This window comes from Protopterus annectens, chromosome 11.part0 (genome assembly GCF_019279795.1).
Source record: "Protopterus annectens isolate FY-2018-M chromosome 11.part0, PAN1.0, whole genome shotgun sequence".
NCBI classification, from domain to species: Eukaryota; Metazoa; Chordata; order Ceratodontiformes; family Protopteridae; genus Protopterus; species Protopterus annectens.
The window spans coordinates 1,300,667,199-1,300,688,052 of NC_056745.1; the positions used below are offsets into that span (position 1 = coordinate 1,300,667,199).

Consider the following 20,854-nt stretch of genomic DNA (forward strand, 5'->3'; position numbering starts at 1 on the left):
CTTAAACAAACAATAGGGGGAATCTGCAAATTTAATGGGCTAGTCCACTGAGAATGGTACATGAGGTGGGCTTGGAAACCCATCAATGCCACAGGGATATATCCATAAATCATTAAGGCTAGACATCTGAGGGTGCAAAGGATGAGAGCACAGACTTACTTTCTGTGTTGTTTGAGTAAGCATGAACTCTTTATACTGATTTTTTGCTGCTCTGTCTCTGTGGGTGTTGATAGAATGTAATCAGCTTGTGCTGGAGTCACCCATGCTGGCCTTTTTCAATTTTTTACAGTGGAAATTGTCAGGAAAAAGTCTGGCCCTCCTTTTAGTTACTGTTGCTGAACTATATACACAATCAGCGAAGTTGCATTGTGCCATGGCTGATGAGCAAATGTGATCCATTTACTTCAGTCTCAATTTTTTTTTTAGCTACATTTTTCAAACCCTCAAAAAAGGATTAGCAAAGCGAACTGTCCCTAGCTGTTGCTGTCAAATCCCTGGCACCTTTAACTATAAGACCTAAATTACAGGCTGCCTTTGCAATACCTGGGATCAACATTTTTTTCCTCTATTCACTGTGCTCTGTAAGTGGATGGAACTTAAGGCTGGGCTTCAGCACAAATATTTCCTTTGCACTTGGACAGGACTGCTTGATGAGTCCATCCTAGATAAGAATTTGCACTATGCAACTAAAAAATCCATGTCTGGAAGTTTCAAACCCTGAAAATATGTGCACAGTCCAACTGCCAAGCTGACTTCTCCAGCATCCTATCTGCAGAATCTAAAATGCTGGAATCACACTTATGAGGTAAAACCACTGTACTAGTAGAACTGGCTTACTGCAGGGGTTCTTCAAAGTAAAGTTAAGGTGAGGTGACATGTCAAGAGGGTACTGAACTGAAGCCATGAAAGAACGTTGTCAGACACAAATGAATAAAAAAAAAAAGATATTCACACTGTAGCCTTGAAGGAATGGCAGGGAAACTGGAGGAAAGGTAGATGGGCCATGTCTTATGTTTATGCTGACACTGAATAACTGCACAGTTCTAGAAAGCAAGGAAAAATATCTGGAAGTTACTCCCTCCCTGCACCTAAACGTGCAAGTTCTGTGAATAACACTCCTACTACAAGAATGACTCAAAGAAAGCAAGACCCAACAATGCACAAAACAAATATATATATATATATATATATATATATATACACACACACACACATCTCTAAATGGACCAATATAGCCATCTACCTTTTTTTCTTTGAAGAAAAATTATGAAGAAAACATTCAACAGAAACAGTTTAAGATCACATGTTGCATCAATTGTAGGGTGTTTTAAGTTCCTTTAAAAGCATCTTTTTATCCTACCTCACGCTGCAAGACCAGTTCCTTTGTGAACTGGGTAGCTTCATCACTAAAGGGTTCACCCTCTTGAAGCCCACTTGGAAGGTTTCTTGCACCACGTGGACATTCAATACCTGAAAGACAAAAGGGATAGTAAGTTATTAACAGGGACATAGCAGATCCCGTCAGACCAGCAATTTTTTTAATATGCTTTTTTTTCTGTCTGCCCACCATCAAACCTCCTTTTTATCAGTCTTGGTTCTTCTAACAATCTTGAGCCAATTTGTTGTCCTCTACGTACAAACAGCAATAAGGACTGTGCTCTTGTTGGTGCCCCAGCAACAGTGCAGCTCTAATGAGGCCATAACCTGACACCCAGGGGCCGATTACCAGCAGGTGTGGTACAGATTGTCTTCGCCCCTTCTTTTTGCGTACGCATGTCCATCTCTCACCACCCACACATCAGATAACATCAGGAGCCACCATCACCAGTGCGAGATCACCAAGACCATATTCCTAGTACCGGGCCTCTGCTTGCATGGCAGAAATAGGCCATATGGAACCAAACACTCCTTTTTTCTAGGACGGGAAAGGCAACACTGGCCACTCAACCCTGTCCTCTGCTGGCCATCTCTTCCAGCACTTCAGATGCTACTTGAACTTGGGTCACAGTACACGCTTTGTCACTGTGTGCCACATAGACACAGTCAGGCTTTTCTTAAGATCAAAACTGATGACATCAAGACATCATTCTACACATGTAAGAGACTGGCCAGGCAAAGGTATAGCACAGAAACCAATGTACACTGTACTATGCTGTTGATTGTTCACACATCCTACTCTCTTCTTGCTGATTACTTAAAGATGCTAGTCATGTCTGCAACATGTACAACACAAGCAAGGTACTGCTGCTCTACTGCAATAGCTTTACTTAACTCTTCATAATGTTCAACATATTTAATTTCTTTTCTTGTTTGGTTTAATATTTAAGACTATCTGCATATTACTGTAACATGCACTTTTTATCTTCTAACCATTAACTAACTGATGTCTGTTTGTAATTTTTTTTTATTAGACTTGTACTCCTCTTTCTTACTGGACCTTTTGTAAGCCCAATATTATGTCGAACGTTTCACCCTAAGGCACCACTGAAAAGGGACCTTGCGCCCAGTCGAACTATCCTGATAAACAAATGCTAATAATTAATAATATAAAGCCAGTCATACTGTGTGTTCAGCTGAGTATATTATTTTACTCAAAAACATTGACTTACAGACTAGAAGTCCTTTACAGCTATCTAAGCTAATGAGTTCATCAAGGGCACATATAACACCTGCAGAGATATGATCACTTAAGAACTAAACTATGGCTGAATGGGCAAACAGTTGAAAATGACATGTTCACTTATAAAGCATGAAGTGGCAACATTTGGGGAGATGTGCACATTTTTTTAAAATGTGAATTGGAGGGAAGAGGAGAACACAAAAAAAAAGGGCTTCACTCCAATAACATCAGGGTTGTTCAGTTACGATTAAGACTCCCCTACCTCTAATACAAAACTGCAAAACCACTTCTACACTGCTCCAAAAATCAGTTTCAAACCACTGCGTTTCTTCAAAGTATAAAACCATACAGGTGTCAAAGAAGAATGCCTGCTGATTTGCAAAGTGACTAAATGAAATCTGCTAAGAATGGAAACGTCTCACCACTGTCTAGGGTACCCTTCCCCTTATCATATTAGATCAAGCATCCATGGAGCATTCCTTTTACATGCCTACACTGGCATTTGTCATTGCTGCTGTCACTTCTGTAAGCGGCAATATTCCATACAAATGTCAAAACTAAAGTGATTTTGCTATTATAATGTAAAATGGCCCATCACAGACCATGGTTCAGAAAGCTCAGTTATTTATTTTTGTCAAACTGAACAACAATGGTTTGAATCCTAGCTCTGCAATTAATATTCCTTCCTTGACACCTGAAAGAAGCAACATAAATTTTGTCCAAGTATGGCAGAACTGCCAGAACAAAAATACATTTGCCTCCATTCTGTCAGCTACAGAAGCTATTGAAAGATGGAGGGGGGGGGGGGGGGACTGTTGGAAAGTTTTGCATGAAAATAATAGCTTGATCACATAATTAAATATTCTTGCAGAAGCACATTCCTGCACACCACTTGTACAGCTGAAGTATTTGTGAAATCTGGGTCTACAAGCTCTACGAATAAATGGCTCATTCATTAAACATTGCAGATAGTCTTTCTTAGGCAAATGAAGCAGCCCAACAAATGTCACTATGACTCAGGCAAACTACTGACATTAACCATCTAGAGAGGATTCAACCTAGCGTTAACATTACAAGTTATCCATCTCTATACAAAAGGGAAGGGAATATCCTGCCTATATAAGCTTTCAATTAGCAAAACTGCTGTGGCTCAGTAGATTTGGTTTCCTCCTCACTTCTTGGGGGGCTGGGGTTCAATCTTGTCATGACTTGACTTTATATACTTTGAGTAAGAAAAAGTATCTAAAGGAGTGGCTCACTACTAAAATGTTTACAGTTCATTAAAATTAAAAAAAAAACTTTATACAGTTCATGTGCTGGGATATCAAAGAGCATCTTAAAAGTTGGGGTCAGAAATAATGAAAATTGTCTAAGGTACACTCATTCATTCACCATATTAAACACAGGGTTCTTTAAGTAAGGTAATTATTAATTTTGGACCACACCTTTAAACATTATATCTTGGTTTTCCACTTTGACCTTTTGCTGGACAGTTCTGTCCTGAACTGCGATACACTCAACTTCTGCATAACAAAAAAAAAAAAACACTTTTTGGGACAAAACTGTCCTGTGGGAGTGACAAACTTAAAGGATGAATGCCCTCACTGCATGCAGAAAATCTGGGTCCAACTCCAAGAAATGGACAAGTTATGGCTATTCATTACAGGCCCCATAAAATAATACAAGTTTGAGGGTCTTTAAGTAGTACATTTGTTTCACAGCTCCACTATGAGAATTATCTGCTGTTCCTGATGTGCAAGCAGCAGTGGCACCACAGTGAGCGCAGGAGTCAGCACCAAAAATAACTGTACACAATTCTCTACTTCAGGATATAAAACAAGGACATTTTTGTTTCAGGGACTTGACACAAGGATGACAGGTACCAATGCTGCCATGCAGAAACAGTAATTTCTTGTGTCACTGAAAAGGGGATACGGGTTTGACATGCAATGAGCAAATAGGTAGTTTTTATTAAGGGAAAAATGCATGAGATTTACAATGGACTTTACATTGAGGAGGAAGGGTATCCCTTCACAATGTCATTAATAAGACTACACTGGAGGGTTCATCCCCCAGTGTCTTTGTTTCACATGATCTGGGTCTGTATTATGTAAGCCACTGCAGCGGATAAAGGATGAGGTTTTTTTTTTAATTAAAAAATTTGCTGGCGTTTTCTAATAAGTTTCACACTAGTGGCATGTGTAGCAAGTGGAATGGATCACACCACCACTGTAATGGAGGAGGAAGAGGCGAATACCATAATGACTGAATAAGAAAGCTGCTTTTCTTTCTTTCTGTTGTTAAATTTAACAAGAACCTTTACGAACCTGCCAGCTTAACCTTCCTGATGAAGGAAGGGGTTCTGTCTTGCCATAATGGTGACACTTAGCAGGTGCACTAGGTGTTCACCTAGTGGAGTAATGAGCTGGCTGAATCCTCGCTGCCATAGTGTATTTTTGCTCTATGCAGCCAAGGAGGAACTGGAGTGCAGAAACATGCCTTCCCACAGCAGGCAGCAACTATGATTAAGGTGGAACAGCTGAAGGAGCATGCTCTTAACAGATAGTAGGCAGCCCTCTAGGATCCGCAAGCTGGTCCACTTCCTACCGCCAGGCTCTCACCTGGGAACAGGAGGTTGATAAGGATTCCTGGACAAGAAGGAATTGGCAGTAAGGTTCTTGTCTAGCCCAGGAGTACACATTCTCCATTACTTCCAGAACTAATGAGCTAATTTGTTAAATATAAGGAAGTTGTCGGGGAAGGAATTGTGTGGAATCGACAAGCAAGCAAACAAAAATAATAGTTATTTACATTTTTGGGACACTACCTGCTGCCTGTCAATTATCGTCTCCTTCCAGAGATTTGGCCTGTTCATTCCCCATTTCCAGGGCAAGGGTCGACTGACCACAAGGGGGGTCATCATTAAGACAGCCCTCAGAGGTGGTTTAGGTTTTTTATCACCTTAAACTCTATCCACTGAGTTCAACTAGCAAAAAAAACTCAGGTGGGACACGCAATAGGTATCAGTTCTGCATTACCACTCAATTCCACAATGGGTTCAATTAAGTAGGACATCATTCCGATTCATAGGAGGCACAACATGGCAGCTCCCCAGTCTTTAACAGGAAAATCTAGCCAACATCTAATTCTAGCCCTCAGGACTGCACACCCACCTGCCCTTGCCTGCTCTGTCATGCACCCAAGCCACTAATCAGTCTTAGGTAACACAGTTCTTAGTAAGGGCTCTTGCCCTTTACACCATGGATGCTGGTGATTTGAAAATTTGATGAGAAAAGAACTTTAATGTACTGCGCATCTGACCATCTGGCTATGCAGCTGATGTCAGGTTTTGTCCATAGTAATGATTCCCCAACTTTTTTTTGTGGTGGTGGAAGCCTACAGAAGCCATCGGTATTACTCCAAGAACCCAATGTACTCCACTTATTGTGACCACATAATTGTAATTCTAGATTTATGATTAATGCAGCAGATTTATGATTAATGCAGCAGGTAGAAAAAGAACCTGTAGAACAGCAAGTATGCATTTATGTTAACAGCACAATAATTGCTTTTTTATAAATTTAATTTACAGTGCAGTTTTTAAGCTGCTTTGAATGTGCCAACAGAATTAATAGGAAATCACTGCACCCATTCTATCATTGACATGAAACTTGTAATGACGACTTTCTGTACAGCTACTGAATAGGATGACTGTGGAAAGACACCTTTAATTTGTCTCCCACTGAAAGATGCATTTTCTTCCTCTGTCGGCTGGCCATCAGGCCACCCCATATTGAATGGAAGTCCATTCATTCCCTATAGATGAGTTCCCATGACCTCTATTGTCAAAGCAGCCTGGTGGGGGCAGTCACCCAGGCACGTTATGTAAACTGCTGCTGTCACTGGCACATAGAATACTTCATATGAAAGCCCCTAACCTCTCATGTTGTATTGTGATATGGGCGTCTATGTTACTGTACATGCCCCTCAGTCAGTTTGCATGTGCACTTTCGCGTGGTCAAGGTTTACTATCACAAGCTTCCGTGGCCATAACCTAGTCATCCCTGCACTGGTGCCCACCCTGTCCACGTCACTCCTGCCCTTAGGCACCGATCTGGGCAGCAGTAGTAGTAGAAGCAATAGCAGCATGTGATAAACTGGAAACCCCCTAAATCAAGCACTCAAGATGGTAACTGAAGTTTGGCTGACTGGATCACAGTTAGCCCTTTTATCCATCTATGCCAGCAGAGAGAGAGTTACACATTTTTATCAACAGAAATTTGTAGATCATCATATGATAAAGGAAACAAACCTGCTTAAAAATCACTCGTCCACACTATACACTTTACTACAATAAGCATTATGATTACAAAATGAAACAGAAAATTTGGACATCAGTATTTCAGGTGACACGACAGGCTGGCATGGGGAGAATATAAATATGGGAAGAGTGCGCGCACACACACACACACACACACACACACACACACACACACACACACACACACACACACACACACACACACACACACAATCTCTTTCTTTCAAGGAAATGTGGTCCAACACAAGGTAACTGAGAAACAGGCAATTTATAACAGCAGGAGAATAAATACCTTGGTCTTTAGAGCAGGCATCACTCCAGAGGCTACAAACTGTGTACTGCGAAACAGAACAAGAAAGGTATAGGCTTTTCACATTTATTGGGCTAGACTAAGATAATATGCCCTTCCTTCTAAGAAAACTACAAAAAGGATTTGAACAGCTGGTTGTATAACTACTGCACACTGCTTTGCAGTTGCTCCCTCATGTGCACTCTTTAGCTAAACTTTCTCCAAGGATGAAGAAAAAAAGTGTGATTTCATTTTTTCCTTCTAAATACATTCCAAAGCAGCAGGTCTATAAAGGGCAACAGCCACAGGATAAGCTAAGGTGACTCTGCAGCTAGCAATACCACATCTCAGCAGAAGGAATGGTCAATGATAATGGAACGGACAACCACTGTGCCATTCTGTATTGGAGTTTAAAAACACTGCACAGTGGAGAGGGGAAACATCAATAATATAACAAAATACAATCAGTCCTTTTTACCAGCATGTCCTCTTAGAATAGAAATGAAACTCTTTTAAAGAATAGTCACAATGAGGGGAACCTTCCCACCCCAAGAATAAAAGATTTTATGCATAAATTCAGTACACTGTTAAATATGAAAAATGTAAATGTAAGGAAAATACTGGATACTGGAGGTGAGATGGTTACGGTTAAAATGTTTGTGTGTTGCTCTTTACTTCAAATAATTTTCTCATCTTTACAATGAAGTATGAAGTGCAAAAGTAGTTACATGTACAGCAATGCACCTGAAGTACAGCTTCCTGTGGGCCTGAGTCCTTCTATTTGCCCTTTTAAACTACTGCTCAAACTAGGCAGGGTTTCCTGAGCTACCATGAAGAGAGACCTTTCCTAGTGGGTTTATGTGGTTAACATCCGATTATTCAATCATGTTCTAGTAATACAATTTCATACACTGAAGGCTGTTGCCTGGTAGACTTGCAATCGACAAATGTGGCTGCACCCAACTAAGTACGAGATTTGTACCAAGATGTAAAATGTGGCAATATGATGAGGTAAAACTTAAATTCCTGTATGGGTTTCAGCCACCGAAAGCAACTGTAATGTATAATCTTGATTTATACAATCAATTTTGTTAATTAAATTAAGATTTTTTTAAAGGGTCTGCATATTATGCATGCTGATGATGTACTTTTTGTAAGCATGTATACACTTTACTTCTGAACATTAATGTGGCTGTGTGGTATACAAGAATAAAGCCCTGATAAAGACCAAGATAACCTGAGTTTGATAACCGGCTCTAGTACTTAATGAGCCAAACCGGAAGATGGGAATGAAAACCTTGTTATCTCACTCATGCAGGAGGGAGGAATCTGGTGGCCCCTGTCATTTATATGCTCCCTTAAGAAAGGACAGTTGCATTTAAAGGGCCAAAGGAACAAGGTATGTGGGCTTGGTGATCCTAGAACTGTAGCAGTAGCTCATTGTGATATATGTGTATATGTGTGCAACAGACACCGAGACAGAGAATATGGCAAATGCGAATCAGAGGAACAGAGCAAGATGTTCAGACAGTGCTGTGTTGTTAACCACAGCAACTTGGGGGGCTGGGTTAGTGTCATGTAAGAAATGTCTTCTTAACTTGCCTATTAACGGAAGTGAAACTTTGGAGGGTGTAGTGTAGTTCCTGGCCCAGACATCAGTGGGGAAGGATAGCATACAGCTCTAGTCAGGTGAGGGAGACATATTTGTGTCAGCTGAAAGATGAAGTGACCTACCCTCAATGGCAGGGCACAGAGTGCTGTCAGAGCCAATGAAAGCTCCTATGGACATCTCTTGCCTGAGGATACCCAGTACAGGGAAATAAATGAACTCAAATCCAACAGGGGGGGTCTCAATGGTCATCAGCTGTGCAGGCAAGAAAACCATACTGGATTTTACTATCGGTCCCTTCTGAAATAGCAACAGAAAAAAGCCTTGGGACCAATTCCACAAAATCAAAAGCTGAAAAAGAAGTAAATAGATCAAGCAACCAATGAAAGCATCTGAAAGCGATGAAAAAAATGCTCTGCTTTTGGGAGAAGCTCCAAGTTTAAAATTTTGTTTTTAAAGAAGAAATAAAACAAACCTTAGCACAAATGGAGCTACAAATATGGGGAGCATAATATATAACCAAAGACCGTTTTTAAGATGTTTATAGCAGTAGTGAGACTGATCTAGGCAGTCAAAGAAATTGCCTGTGGAAAACCTTCACCTAAAATCCATCCATATGGAATTAGAAAATACACAATTTGCACAAAGATACATTAGTAATACTGCTTTCACTTCAGAATTCTAATGCTTTTGACCACAAACGACAATACAAATAGCATAAAAACAACATCCACCAAACACAGTACCATCCTAGTATGACAACAAAGATGCTTCCAAACGAGGGAGTACCTGCAAATATTCAGAACAGTTCCAAGTATGCTAGAGGAGGTGGATGCAGAAACACATAAAACACTGTAGGCGCCAATAACATGTAGGCAGGCTTGTGGAGAAATCTGATATGGAAATAAAACTGGAGCCTTCAAAGTCATTCAGTAATTTCACTAGGGGAAAAAAAAGATAGGGAGGGAGCTCTGGTGGCAACTTCAAAGAACTTGAAGGAAAGTCAACATCCAAGGAAAAAATGCTCAGCATACAAACAATTCCATCTGTTGCCATAGTTAAAGCAACCTATTATGCACTGAATGGATGAGATAATGAAATTACATGTAAAAAATAAAGTAAAAGTAATTGTAACCTTAAAATGCTGCTTGAAAGTCTTATCAGGTCTCTTTAGGTCTTTCTGATGTTGAACATTAAAATTACCAGCCCTAATCAGCAATCCAAGCTACCTTGCCCTTTGCTGCAATGTTTTGTTATCCAAATACAAAGCAAAACAGAATTACTTAAGAGTTTGTACCTGAGGGAGTAATGCAGTTCAATTCAGCACCTTATACAAGTGATGTAACTTCTCCCCATCTTTAAAAAAATGGCTGCATTCCACATTACATTTGTAGAAAACTCAAAACACTGAAAAGGGATAATACATTGTAAAAAGGCACACAATATCAGCAAAAACAGCTTTCAAGAAGGGTCAGGCTTTACAAGCTCTGGGATACATCACAAATTATTAAGCTAGAGAACGAGAGAGATGCAGCCATATGCCCCCTTGATCATAAAACAAAACACAAACATAAGACTTAAATGAGAAGGTTTTAACCTGAGTCACAAGGAAAAAATACTATTCAACAAAACTGAATTTCTGGGCACTGTAATTGTTGCAATATGTTATCAAGTACTTTGATAGTTACTACACTAATGTCTTTCGGCTTTTCCCAGTTAGGGGTCGCCACAACAGAACTCCGGTCCGCTAATGATTGGCAGTAGATTTTTACGGTGCCAAGGTGCCAGCCCGACGCCCAGCCTTCAAAAGAAGGCACACCTATTCACGCACACACCTACCTGCATGTCTTTAAACATCACTCGACCGCGGGGAGGACATGCATACTCCACACAGAGGGCGCTCCAGCCGAGAATCAAACCGGAGAACCTCTTGCTGTGAGGTAACCGCGGCACTAGCACTTTGATAGTTACTGTGTGTCTATATTTTTTTCCTGATTAGCATCACTGTAATGGTAGTTTAAAATGTAAAGGGCAGATGTTAGCAGCTGGATTCAGATGGCATTTATCAAAAGAACAGTGGTACAAATATGATACAATGTATCTAGTTTAGGTATTCTTAAAAATTAATCACATATTTTAAAAAATAATTTTCAACGGCAGTTTGTGAAATAAGGGGGTTAACGACCACTTTATTTCACAAACTACTGGAATTCCATGTTTCAGAACTTTAAGACACAAGCAGTATCAAGATCTCCTAAGAGTTTTGCTAGCAGCCGTTTATACTACTGAAATGCAATACATTACCATCCTGAAAGAGGATCAAATACTGTAACTGAATATATTTAGATCAGAAGCCAATTAAGGCTATGTATTTCAACAGTGTTCATAAGAAGTCAATTCATACATATTCATTCTTCAAGTGTTACATATGCTTTTCATTTAACATATATTGAAAAAATAACTTCTAATTAGTACAACACTCTTCTAAGTACACAACAATGCAAACCTTCCATGCAGCTGTAATCCAAAAAGGCACTTCTGAATGGTACCTCCAAAATAGTCCAGTCTGTTCAGATCAGAATTGTCACAAAGTATTTTAGACCAATACTGAACAGTGTCACTATCCTGCCAACAGCTCAAGAAGCAAGTTAAAGGGGTGCTCTATTTGTTTTCTAAAGGTGGCGGTTTGTCATATACATTACTATTGCTGTGGTTGGAAAGTGCTCCAGTAACACAGCACTTGACTGGAATAAGAATCAATGAAATAATCTTGCATTTAGTCTAACCATTTTCTTAAGTGCAATAATCTTGGAGTAGGCTATACTAATCCCATGGATGAGAGGGGGTAATGCTGTCTGCATGCATGAGTTGCTTTTTAAGGAACTGGATGTTGATGACATGACATGCAAGAAAAGATTAAGTCACCAGCATACTGCTTCATTTTAACAGCATAAGTTCCACAATACATTTCTCAACAACAAATGTAAAAGTGACCATATTTCAATCAATTATGCATTTAAGATATCTTTGAAGCACCTGGCCTGATGTACAGCCTTCCTGTCAAAGGGTGTGGTGATAGAGTTATTACGCACTACAGAAATGCACAAAATGATCTAAGAAAAATGTCTTAATAGTCCACTAGTGTCACTTTAAAACAAAGCAATACTCGCTTAGTATGAGGGACCCCATACCTTCACATGATACTGTTTCTTTCTGTTAAGCAATATGCAAGAGTTCTTGCATTACCATTTCAGCTATGACTCAAACAGGCACTAACTCTTTCTGTGGGAAAAGTATATCCTGCATAGTCCTGTACACTTGCTACCCTGAACTCCAAATAATCTTCAAACCAAATTAGCATGACCTAGAAAGTACAACTCAGACCAAAGTCATCCTATGTTTGAATTACGTAGCAGTCTCTGCATTATTAAAATATTTTGCACCCTTGTGTACTAATTCTTCTATAGTCTGTTTGTATTTCTCTGCTTTCTCACAGTTTTCTGCTGAAGTTGTGGACAAAAACAGTCCTTGGATTACCCTACCAATATTCTAAATAAATATGTCTTCCTATGTAGTTGTGCCATTACTTATAAATGTGATATTGTCAGTCTGCACTGGATGCAGAGAGAGGATGCCTTCTTTGGGGAGGGAAGCACAAAATTACGAAGAGACAAAACCCATGCAATACATTCAATCAGCAATGTTAAGGTTAACTCTGCATTACACCGATTCTGACCTTCCCTCTACCAATAAAGAAAACCATGGGCTAAAGATCTACTGAAAAATATAAAATACAACTGAAACAAAAGCTACAAAGGCCACCTGACTTGTGTTCTAGGCATAAACTTGAAAAGAAGGAAGAGTGGGCCCATCAGAAAACAGGCAAAGTGTGTCATCCCCAATACATAATTGTTCTGGTTCATAGATTAGTACTAAGCTAACTGCCCTTGTGGGCCATTTCACACCTAGCCAATTACCCCATGTGAGAATCAAACCTTGCACCTTGTATCTATAAGGTAAACACCTTAACCATTATGCCATCCTGCCACCCCTGGTGGATTTTTGTTTTTAATTCTTAATTTAGTCTGCTCCTTGCAATGTTTACAACTTTTCTGGCTAATAAGTGAGCATTGCCGACACTAAATTTTGAATGGATGCCTCCCAGTGCAAAGCCTGTTAATGCTAGCACATTTATAAGTATATAAAGTAAGTAAATAAAGACTGTAGCTGTGTATTTTATGGCTTTTTCTGCTCTGTGACCGTCCATTCCGTTGTCCATGTTTTATTGGTAAAGGCTCTGGCAGAGGAAAAAGGTTACGTCCCTTAAAAGGAACACCAACTGCTGCACTCATCTATGCTTCTAATGATCCTGAATTAACACTACTAGTTGCATGAGCCAAAAGACTAGGGGAGGCCATAGAGTTATCTGCAGCTATTTCCATAGGTGTACTCACAGGGCAAGATCCTCGCAATGCTGATTTCACTCAATCAAAAGGGAGTTAATGCTCGTCGGTGTTTACCAGTTCCTGAGCTCTTTAAATCTTTTGGTGCCCTACGGGATGCTGTTCCCAACTGAATCCATGTTGTATTAGTACTTGCTGACAAAGATTTCTCTTTTTGTGTAGCAAAACCCATTCTGTACCGAATTGTTGTCTACTGACTGAATTTGGATAAGCAGTATTTAATGGTTTTGTTCATGTAAGATATGTACAACTTTTGAGTGGTGTGAAACAACTGTACCAATTTCTGAATCCTGAATTTCCTGACTGTTGAAATCCATCTAAAGCGAACACTTACTTTCCCAGTGCTGTACTGGTCCCTTGAGCAGAACCTGCACTAACACTCAAAAGAACCAAAGTTTTGTCCTGCTGCGTGTATATCATTCCCTGGTGTATCCTGCCTTGAGATTTCCTGAATTTCCTGACTGTTGACATCAACGCTTTCACTCCACCCCACCTGCCTCTCACTACCTCACCACTTCCCTCTCAAGTCCCTTAACCTCCTCTCTATTATATCCAACAGGCCCCATCATGCACTCTCCTACTCCTAAAACCTTTATTTCCACTTTCTTCCTCATCCTTCTTCTACTTCCTCTATACCATGCCACCTCCTATACTCACTTCCATCTATACCCTCCACCTCTGCCTCCCCACCTCCCTCACACAACACACTTCCACAACATCTCAGCCTCTTTAATTCCCTCCCACCCTTCCCTCCTCTTCAAAGTAAAAATTCTCCCAATCACTACTAAATACTACAAACCAAGACCTTTTCATTACCAGACAATTCTAACTAAGTACAAAACAAAACAACTTATTCCTTATCTCACTTACCTCTGCTTAGCCGATGACATTCACCCTAATCCAAGACCAAACTTCTCTCCTACTAACCACACTAGCTCCCACAATAATTCCACCAATAAATACTTCAAATTCCTCACCATCAACGCCCAAAGCCAAAAAATTAAATAACCCACTTTCATGCCTGGGTCACTCAACTCACCTGACATTGTAGCCATCTCTGAAACCTGGCTAAAACCTCACATAAGTGACTCTGAATTCCTTCCCCCTGGATTTCAATTACTTTGATCTGACGGCCTAAGTACTCGAGGTCTACTCCAACCAGCTGTCCTTTACTCCGTATCCTAATCCCATCCCTTCTTTTAATAATGCTGAACTTGTAGCAGGCCTTCTAAAAATTAACAATTATAAAAGCATCTGATTCATTTCCCTCTATATTCCTCCAGGTAACACCACCAACACCCTGGAAGACATCCTGTCTTGGGCCTCCTCAAATATTAAACTGGAAACCTACATATTGGGTGATGTAAATATAGACTGGAACAAAATCAACAACCCTAACCCCACCATGTCAATCTATTTAACTACACTGAACTTACTAACACCATCACTAGACCCAACAAAACCAACCCCCCAGGCTCTATACTAGTCTGGATCCTAGTATCTCATCCCTATAAAGTGATACAATCTGGTGTCATACCAGACCCATTAGGAAACCACCTCCCTGCCTTTACCCATCGAGCTTCCCTCACCCCCCCCCCACACTCCCACCAGTTTATCCACACTCGGAACCTCTCTAACTTTAACCCTACTACTTTCTCTGATTCATTCAGGAATACCAACTGGAAACCCCTGAAAACTCTTCCATTAGACTCGGCCGTTGACTTTTTCAATTCAACTTTCTTAAATGTCCTTAACTCCCTAGCTCCAGTAAGAACAAAAAGAGTAAAAACTAAGACCACCCTGTGGCTTACCAAAGATACCAAAAAGATTATGCTACAAAGAGATAAAACCTGGAAAACATACCTCCAAACTAAACAACCAGACATCTTGCTTAAATACAAACTAAGAAACCTTGTCAAAAAACAAGTAATCAAAGATCAAAAGTCTTAATACATCAAATTGCAAACAAATCATGCAAAAAACTCAAACAAATTTTGGAACTATCAACTCTCTCCTTAGGCCAGGTACTAAAAACAATCCCTGCCCCGACACCAGCAAATTTGACCTTGAAATTGCCTCACTATTCAACACCTTCACCACTTCTATTGCTGAACTAACCAAGACCTTTACCAATACCCACCCCTCAACCCCACCCCAACCAAACATCCTCTCCCCCCTTACTTTCGAACTCAAACCCATCTCCACCTACCAAATAAAGAAACTACTCTCTAAACTAAAGCCTTGCTCCAATGCCCCCGACAACATTCCCTCTTCCTCCTTAAAAATAGCCTCCGATGGTATTGCTCGCCCTATTAGCATCCTGATCAATAGATCCCTACTTGAATCCTATGTACCTAAACTATGGCACTCTGCATATATTCTTCCACTTCACAAGGGTGGCAAAAACTGTAACGTACCTAATTTCCACCCCATAGCCATCCTTTCCCCTCTCTCTAAACTCCTTGAAAAATGCTCTTGCCATTCCTTACCAAACACCAGCTACTCTCTCCTACCCAACACGGCTTCTGCCCAGGACATAGTACCAACACCGCCCTTCTTTCCTTCTTACATACTGTCAATTTAGCCCGTGACTCTGGTAATTTAGTATCCTCAGTTCTGTTGGACTTATCTAAAGCTTTTGATACTATCTCCTGCACCCACCTTCTAAATCATGTCTAATCTCAATCTCTCTCACAAAACACTCTCCTGGCTTTCCAGCTATCTATCCAACAGGTCCCAGGCTGTCAAATGGGGCCAGGGCACCTCCACCTTCCATCCTACCCCCACTGGAGTACCCCAAGGATCCAAACTTGGCCCAATTCAATTCAACATCTTTATTAATGACTTTTAGAAGGCCATACCCAATACTAAAACTGTTAAATATGCTGACTATTCTTCTTTGATCTGCGGCGCCTCCAACTCAACAGATCTCCAACTACTGACACAAACAGCCTTCTCTACTACAGAAAACTGGATGCTCCAAAATCACCTCTCATTAAATGCTAACACAACTAAAATCCTTCTATTCTCTCCTTCTAAGTCCTCCCCTACTGATAAAAACTCATTCCAAATAATCAGCCATAACTCCATTTTAGAGGTCGTTCCCTCTGCCAAACTTCTTGGTGTAACTATTGATGAACACCTAAAATTTAATACTCACGTCCAGCTAAACAAAGAAAACCCACATAAAACTCTGCCTACTTTATAGAAACAATCACTTCCTCTCTCCTGCTACCAGACTAACTCTCGCCACTTCTTATCTCCTTCCCTCTCTATTGTATGGCGCCCCTCTACTTACTAATTTATCCCTCTCACTATCCAAACTAGAAATATGTTACAATAAAATCTCCAGATTTGCTACCAAAGCCAAATCTTCCTCTCATCATTGTTTCTCCCCTCACTCATTAAACTGGCTTGAACTCCATAACCAACTTGACTTTCTCCAAATCACGACTGCCTATAGACTACTATTCCAACCTACCAAGTGCTCTGGACTATCCAATATCCTACAACCATATACACCCCATAGAACACTTTGATCTACCCAACAAAACCTAATCACAATCCACAAATACAAGCGGCCCAGCTGGTCAACTTCTGCTCTCCTTCACCTTAGCCAAAAAATGGAATGCTCTTCCCTCCACTCTTAGGACCTGCGATAACCTCGAAAACTTTAAAGCTCTTCTTCATTCTCACCTTTACTCAAACAGGAAATGCAACTGTACTCTTCACCCTATACCTCTCAAAGTCTCCTCCACTTTTACTCCTGGTTAACCTCTCACCTAGCTAATCTTGCTCATTTGCATTATGTATATATAACTATACTGTAAATTCTATCCTCAAGGCCATTTGCCTGTTTTTTACACCTACACAAAATTGTAATTGTTTCTTTATGAATGCTACCGGTTTATTTGTCAGTTATGCAAAGTTTCTTACTAATTATTCATGTAACTATGTATTGTTGGAGCTTTTCTCCCCGGGCCTTCACTGAAAATGGGCTCCCCGAGCCCAGTAGACCTCCCCGGTCATCAAACTGGAATAAATAAATAAATAAATAAATAAATCATTTTCTTTCTTCATTTCATAGCTAAATTATTAACTTTTAATCCTGACATACTCCATTTTAAATTGCCAATATAGTCTATAAAACAAACTTTGATAGTTCAAACACATCTTAACTGTCTTGACCACCAATTTTAGTTTACAACTTAACTATATATACTATGTGCAAAGTTTGTGTTAATATTGACTTTTCCATTTACAGCATACGTTTTTATCACTTACATTTTTCTATTACTTATGAAAGTTTTTCCAGAACTTGAATTTCATTGCATCTGATTTTGTCCTTAAGTGCATCATTTTTTTCATCAAGTACTATTTTTCCTATGTTAATAAATTGAACAAATGTAGGAGGAATATTTTGTTTCCAAATTCTTGTAATAATTTTCCTTGCTACAGCTAACACACACCAAAGAAGAGCCTTATCTTTCTTTATAAATGTCAGCATTAGTTCATTTTAGGCTATTATTTTCACAATATTAAAACTGTCTAAACAGTTAGGCAGAATGATAGAATTTCTCAAAAAGATCTTACGATAAGTGCCGTCAGACAGGATTCCAACATTCTTCAGTTTCTGCATTGAAACTCAGTTTCATTGTTTGTTTTTGTTAACTTTGCCAGTTTCTCACATGCATACAACTTCTCTATGAATGACTTCCATGTATAAATCCCCCCCCCAAAGGTGAAGTTGTTCTTGCTACTGGTTCTAGTATTAATCATTTTGATGCCCACAATCATTTCACAGGTTCATAGGTTGTTACTAGGCTATTGGTCCTAGAGCCTATACAAGTCTAGCCATAACAATTCCCTGGCTATTTCTTCCCATAGTATTTACTTCCCTGGACCCCTGTCTAGCAGGGTGACTAATGTGATCCCCGGGGTGAATTTCCTCTCTCTCATCCAATCATCAAGGTTCCTTTTGAAGAGGGCCAAAGAAGTGCTCTGGCTTGACATGTATGGGCAGTCTATTCTAGAGTTTGGAGAATCTCTGGGTCAGGAACCAATCCCTCCAGCATGTTTTGTTCACTGTGATGACAAGGTTTAGATCCCTGGAGTGCGAGTCTCTGAGGGATTGGGATTTCTTTAAGTGCAGCATGTCCAAGAGCTCTGTGTTTGACATGACCTTGTATGCTAAGCAGAGATTGCCTCTGAGTAGACAATATGCGACAGAGTATAGGTGTTTTTTTTTTTTTAGATGGTCAGCATAGGGCATCTGCTTTAGGCCTGTGATTCTTTTAGTGAGGTATTTCTGCAACAGTTCCAGTTGCTGCAGATGTCTTGAGAGGTACATACCAAATGGGGAGTTGTATTCTATAATGGGTCTAATGAGGGATAAGTATAGTGGGACAATGACCTTTCTTCAGGATGAAAAGCCTTAGTGATGAGGTGTGCCACATAGGATTTCCTGACTGTTGTGGCGATGTGGTTATCAAGGTGAGACCACTGTCCACCTGTGTTATTTGGGAATATTTACTTTTAAAATGCATCCTCAATATCCTATTCATATTCTGTTAATGGTTTATACAAATCGGGGTATTAATTTTTTTATATATTTACATATTTCAATACTCTCAATAATTTCCAAATCCTCCAATCTTATCTAGAACAAATCTTGTACTTTGAATGTTTAACCACTCTCTCTTCAAATGTGAATTCTTCTATATTCAGTTGTTGCGATTGTGTATTTTTAACACAATTACACCATCTTTCCATTTTATTACTATTGTTTCTGAATCATTCCTACAGGTGCACAAAATGGATAAACAGCAAAAAAAAAACTTTGTTAGTATTATAAGTTTATGTATGAAATAACTAAATCTTTTTAATAAATTCTTAATGTATTTTAAATTAGTGTGGTCTACATGATAAACTGATTGAAATGGTAGGGGAAAAAAACTAAAAGTAGTTATTAATAACCAAACTTCTATCCATTATTTTTATTTATTATTTTATTTTACATTTGTTGATCGGGCTAGTCTAGCTGGATACATGTCCATTTTCAGTAGAGGCCCGGGGAGAAAAGCTCCAAGAAAAATACAAAATTAATATAGAAGTTATGACAGATTAATATAAAAACAGCAATTGTTACATAAAAACATAAGTTTTTTTTTTTTTTTCAAAAGAAGTACAAATTATAATACTCATAGTGATTACTAACATAAGCATTAAAGATTGGGGATATGCCAGCTATTTTAACATGTAAGATTAAAGAAATCAGACCGTCTGAAATATCAGAAAAACTTTGAGGGATACCAGATCGAGTAATCTCACCAGGTACTATATCAGCTAGCTATGGCTCTGTTATTAACAATCAAAAAAATGTATTTTCCCATCAAGGAAAGATTCATTGACTACACACAGATAATAAAGCAAGATATTGACTAAATGCTCCTTACATAGTCCATGTTCTTTACTAAATATGGATTATAAAACTTTTATATTGGTATATGCATAAAGAGTGAAAATCTGTATTCATAAAATTCATGAAGAAAAACCTGGTTTTACTTTATATTTAGACAAGATGAGTGTCAGCATTAAAAAGTTAATGAAGAATAAAAGGGACTTGCAATAATACATTTGGACATAGAAAAAAACATTTGGTTTGTTAAATTAGATATTTTTTTCAAAATGTTAGAACAATTGGCTCCTAGAAAAGTTTATAAATTTAATAAAGATAAATAGTAATAAGAAGTAAATATAAATATCGGGGCTTTTTCTCAAACATTAAATATAAAGTGACAAAGTGTGGATGCCCACTGTTACCTATATTCTTTGCCTTAGTGATGGATCCTTTTTGGTAGCTTGGACAAAATCCTAATGTCAAAGCAAATGGGTATTAGTTAAAAATATTGTTTGCAGATGTCCAATACTAATGAATCCATGCAACACATGCATAAATCTCCAAACATTTTGATTTTATACTATTGTTTAATGTTTTATTTTAATTTTCTGATAATTACATAGATTCATAGTACTTTCCAGTTTTCCTTAAAATTTTGTCTAGCCAATGTATAATTTCTTTAATATAGAAATGAATGCACGTTTCTAGGACTGGTAATCCCCACAATTCATGCTAATCCGAAGTACCAAACAAATGCCAAGATTTTATATTTCTAGTTTATTTGCTACATGATAGAGCAATTATTTGGATTATCTAAACTAGCTAAGGTATACAAATCATCTTCATTAGGTATAATCCATCTCTAAATGTGAAGAACATTTTTCTCTAACTGGATACTAATTTATTAAAACTTTCAATAAGGCTATTATTTTTCTCTCTACTGGACTTTTAGTTCATTTTAGAGCGATTCAAAAAAACGTTTTAATTACTCGTTCAATTCGAATTATATTTACTATTATACTAATTACAATCTTACTGCGGTGGTGGTGCTGCGGTAGCGTTGTCGCCTCACAGTAAGAAGTTGTCCTGTTCGATTCTCAGCTAGAGCGTCTTCTGTGTGTTGACATGCATGAATGGGCGTACCTTCGTTGA

At 38.9% G+C, this 20,854-nt stretch overlaps 1 protein-coding gene across 1 annotated transcript in view; it reads right to left on the reverse strand.

Annotated features, from left to right (window-relative positions):
• The window catches only part of SND1 (staphylococcal nuclease and tudor domain containing 1), a gene marked incomplete in the record, with an annotated part of 3,811,866 nt that overhangs the window by 2,115,454 nt on the left and 1,675,558 nt on the right, over positions 1-20,854 (reverse strand). Inside the window, 1 exon segment of the mRNA XM_044088623.1 lies at positions 1,361-1,470. Within this exon segment, the coding sequence (XP_043944558.1) occupies positions 1,361-1,470 (110 nt within the window).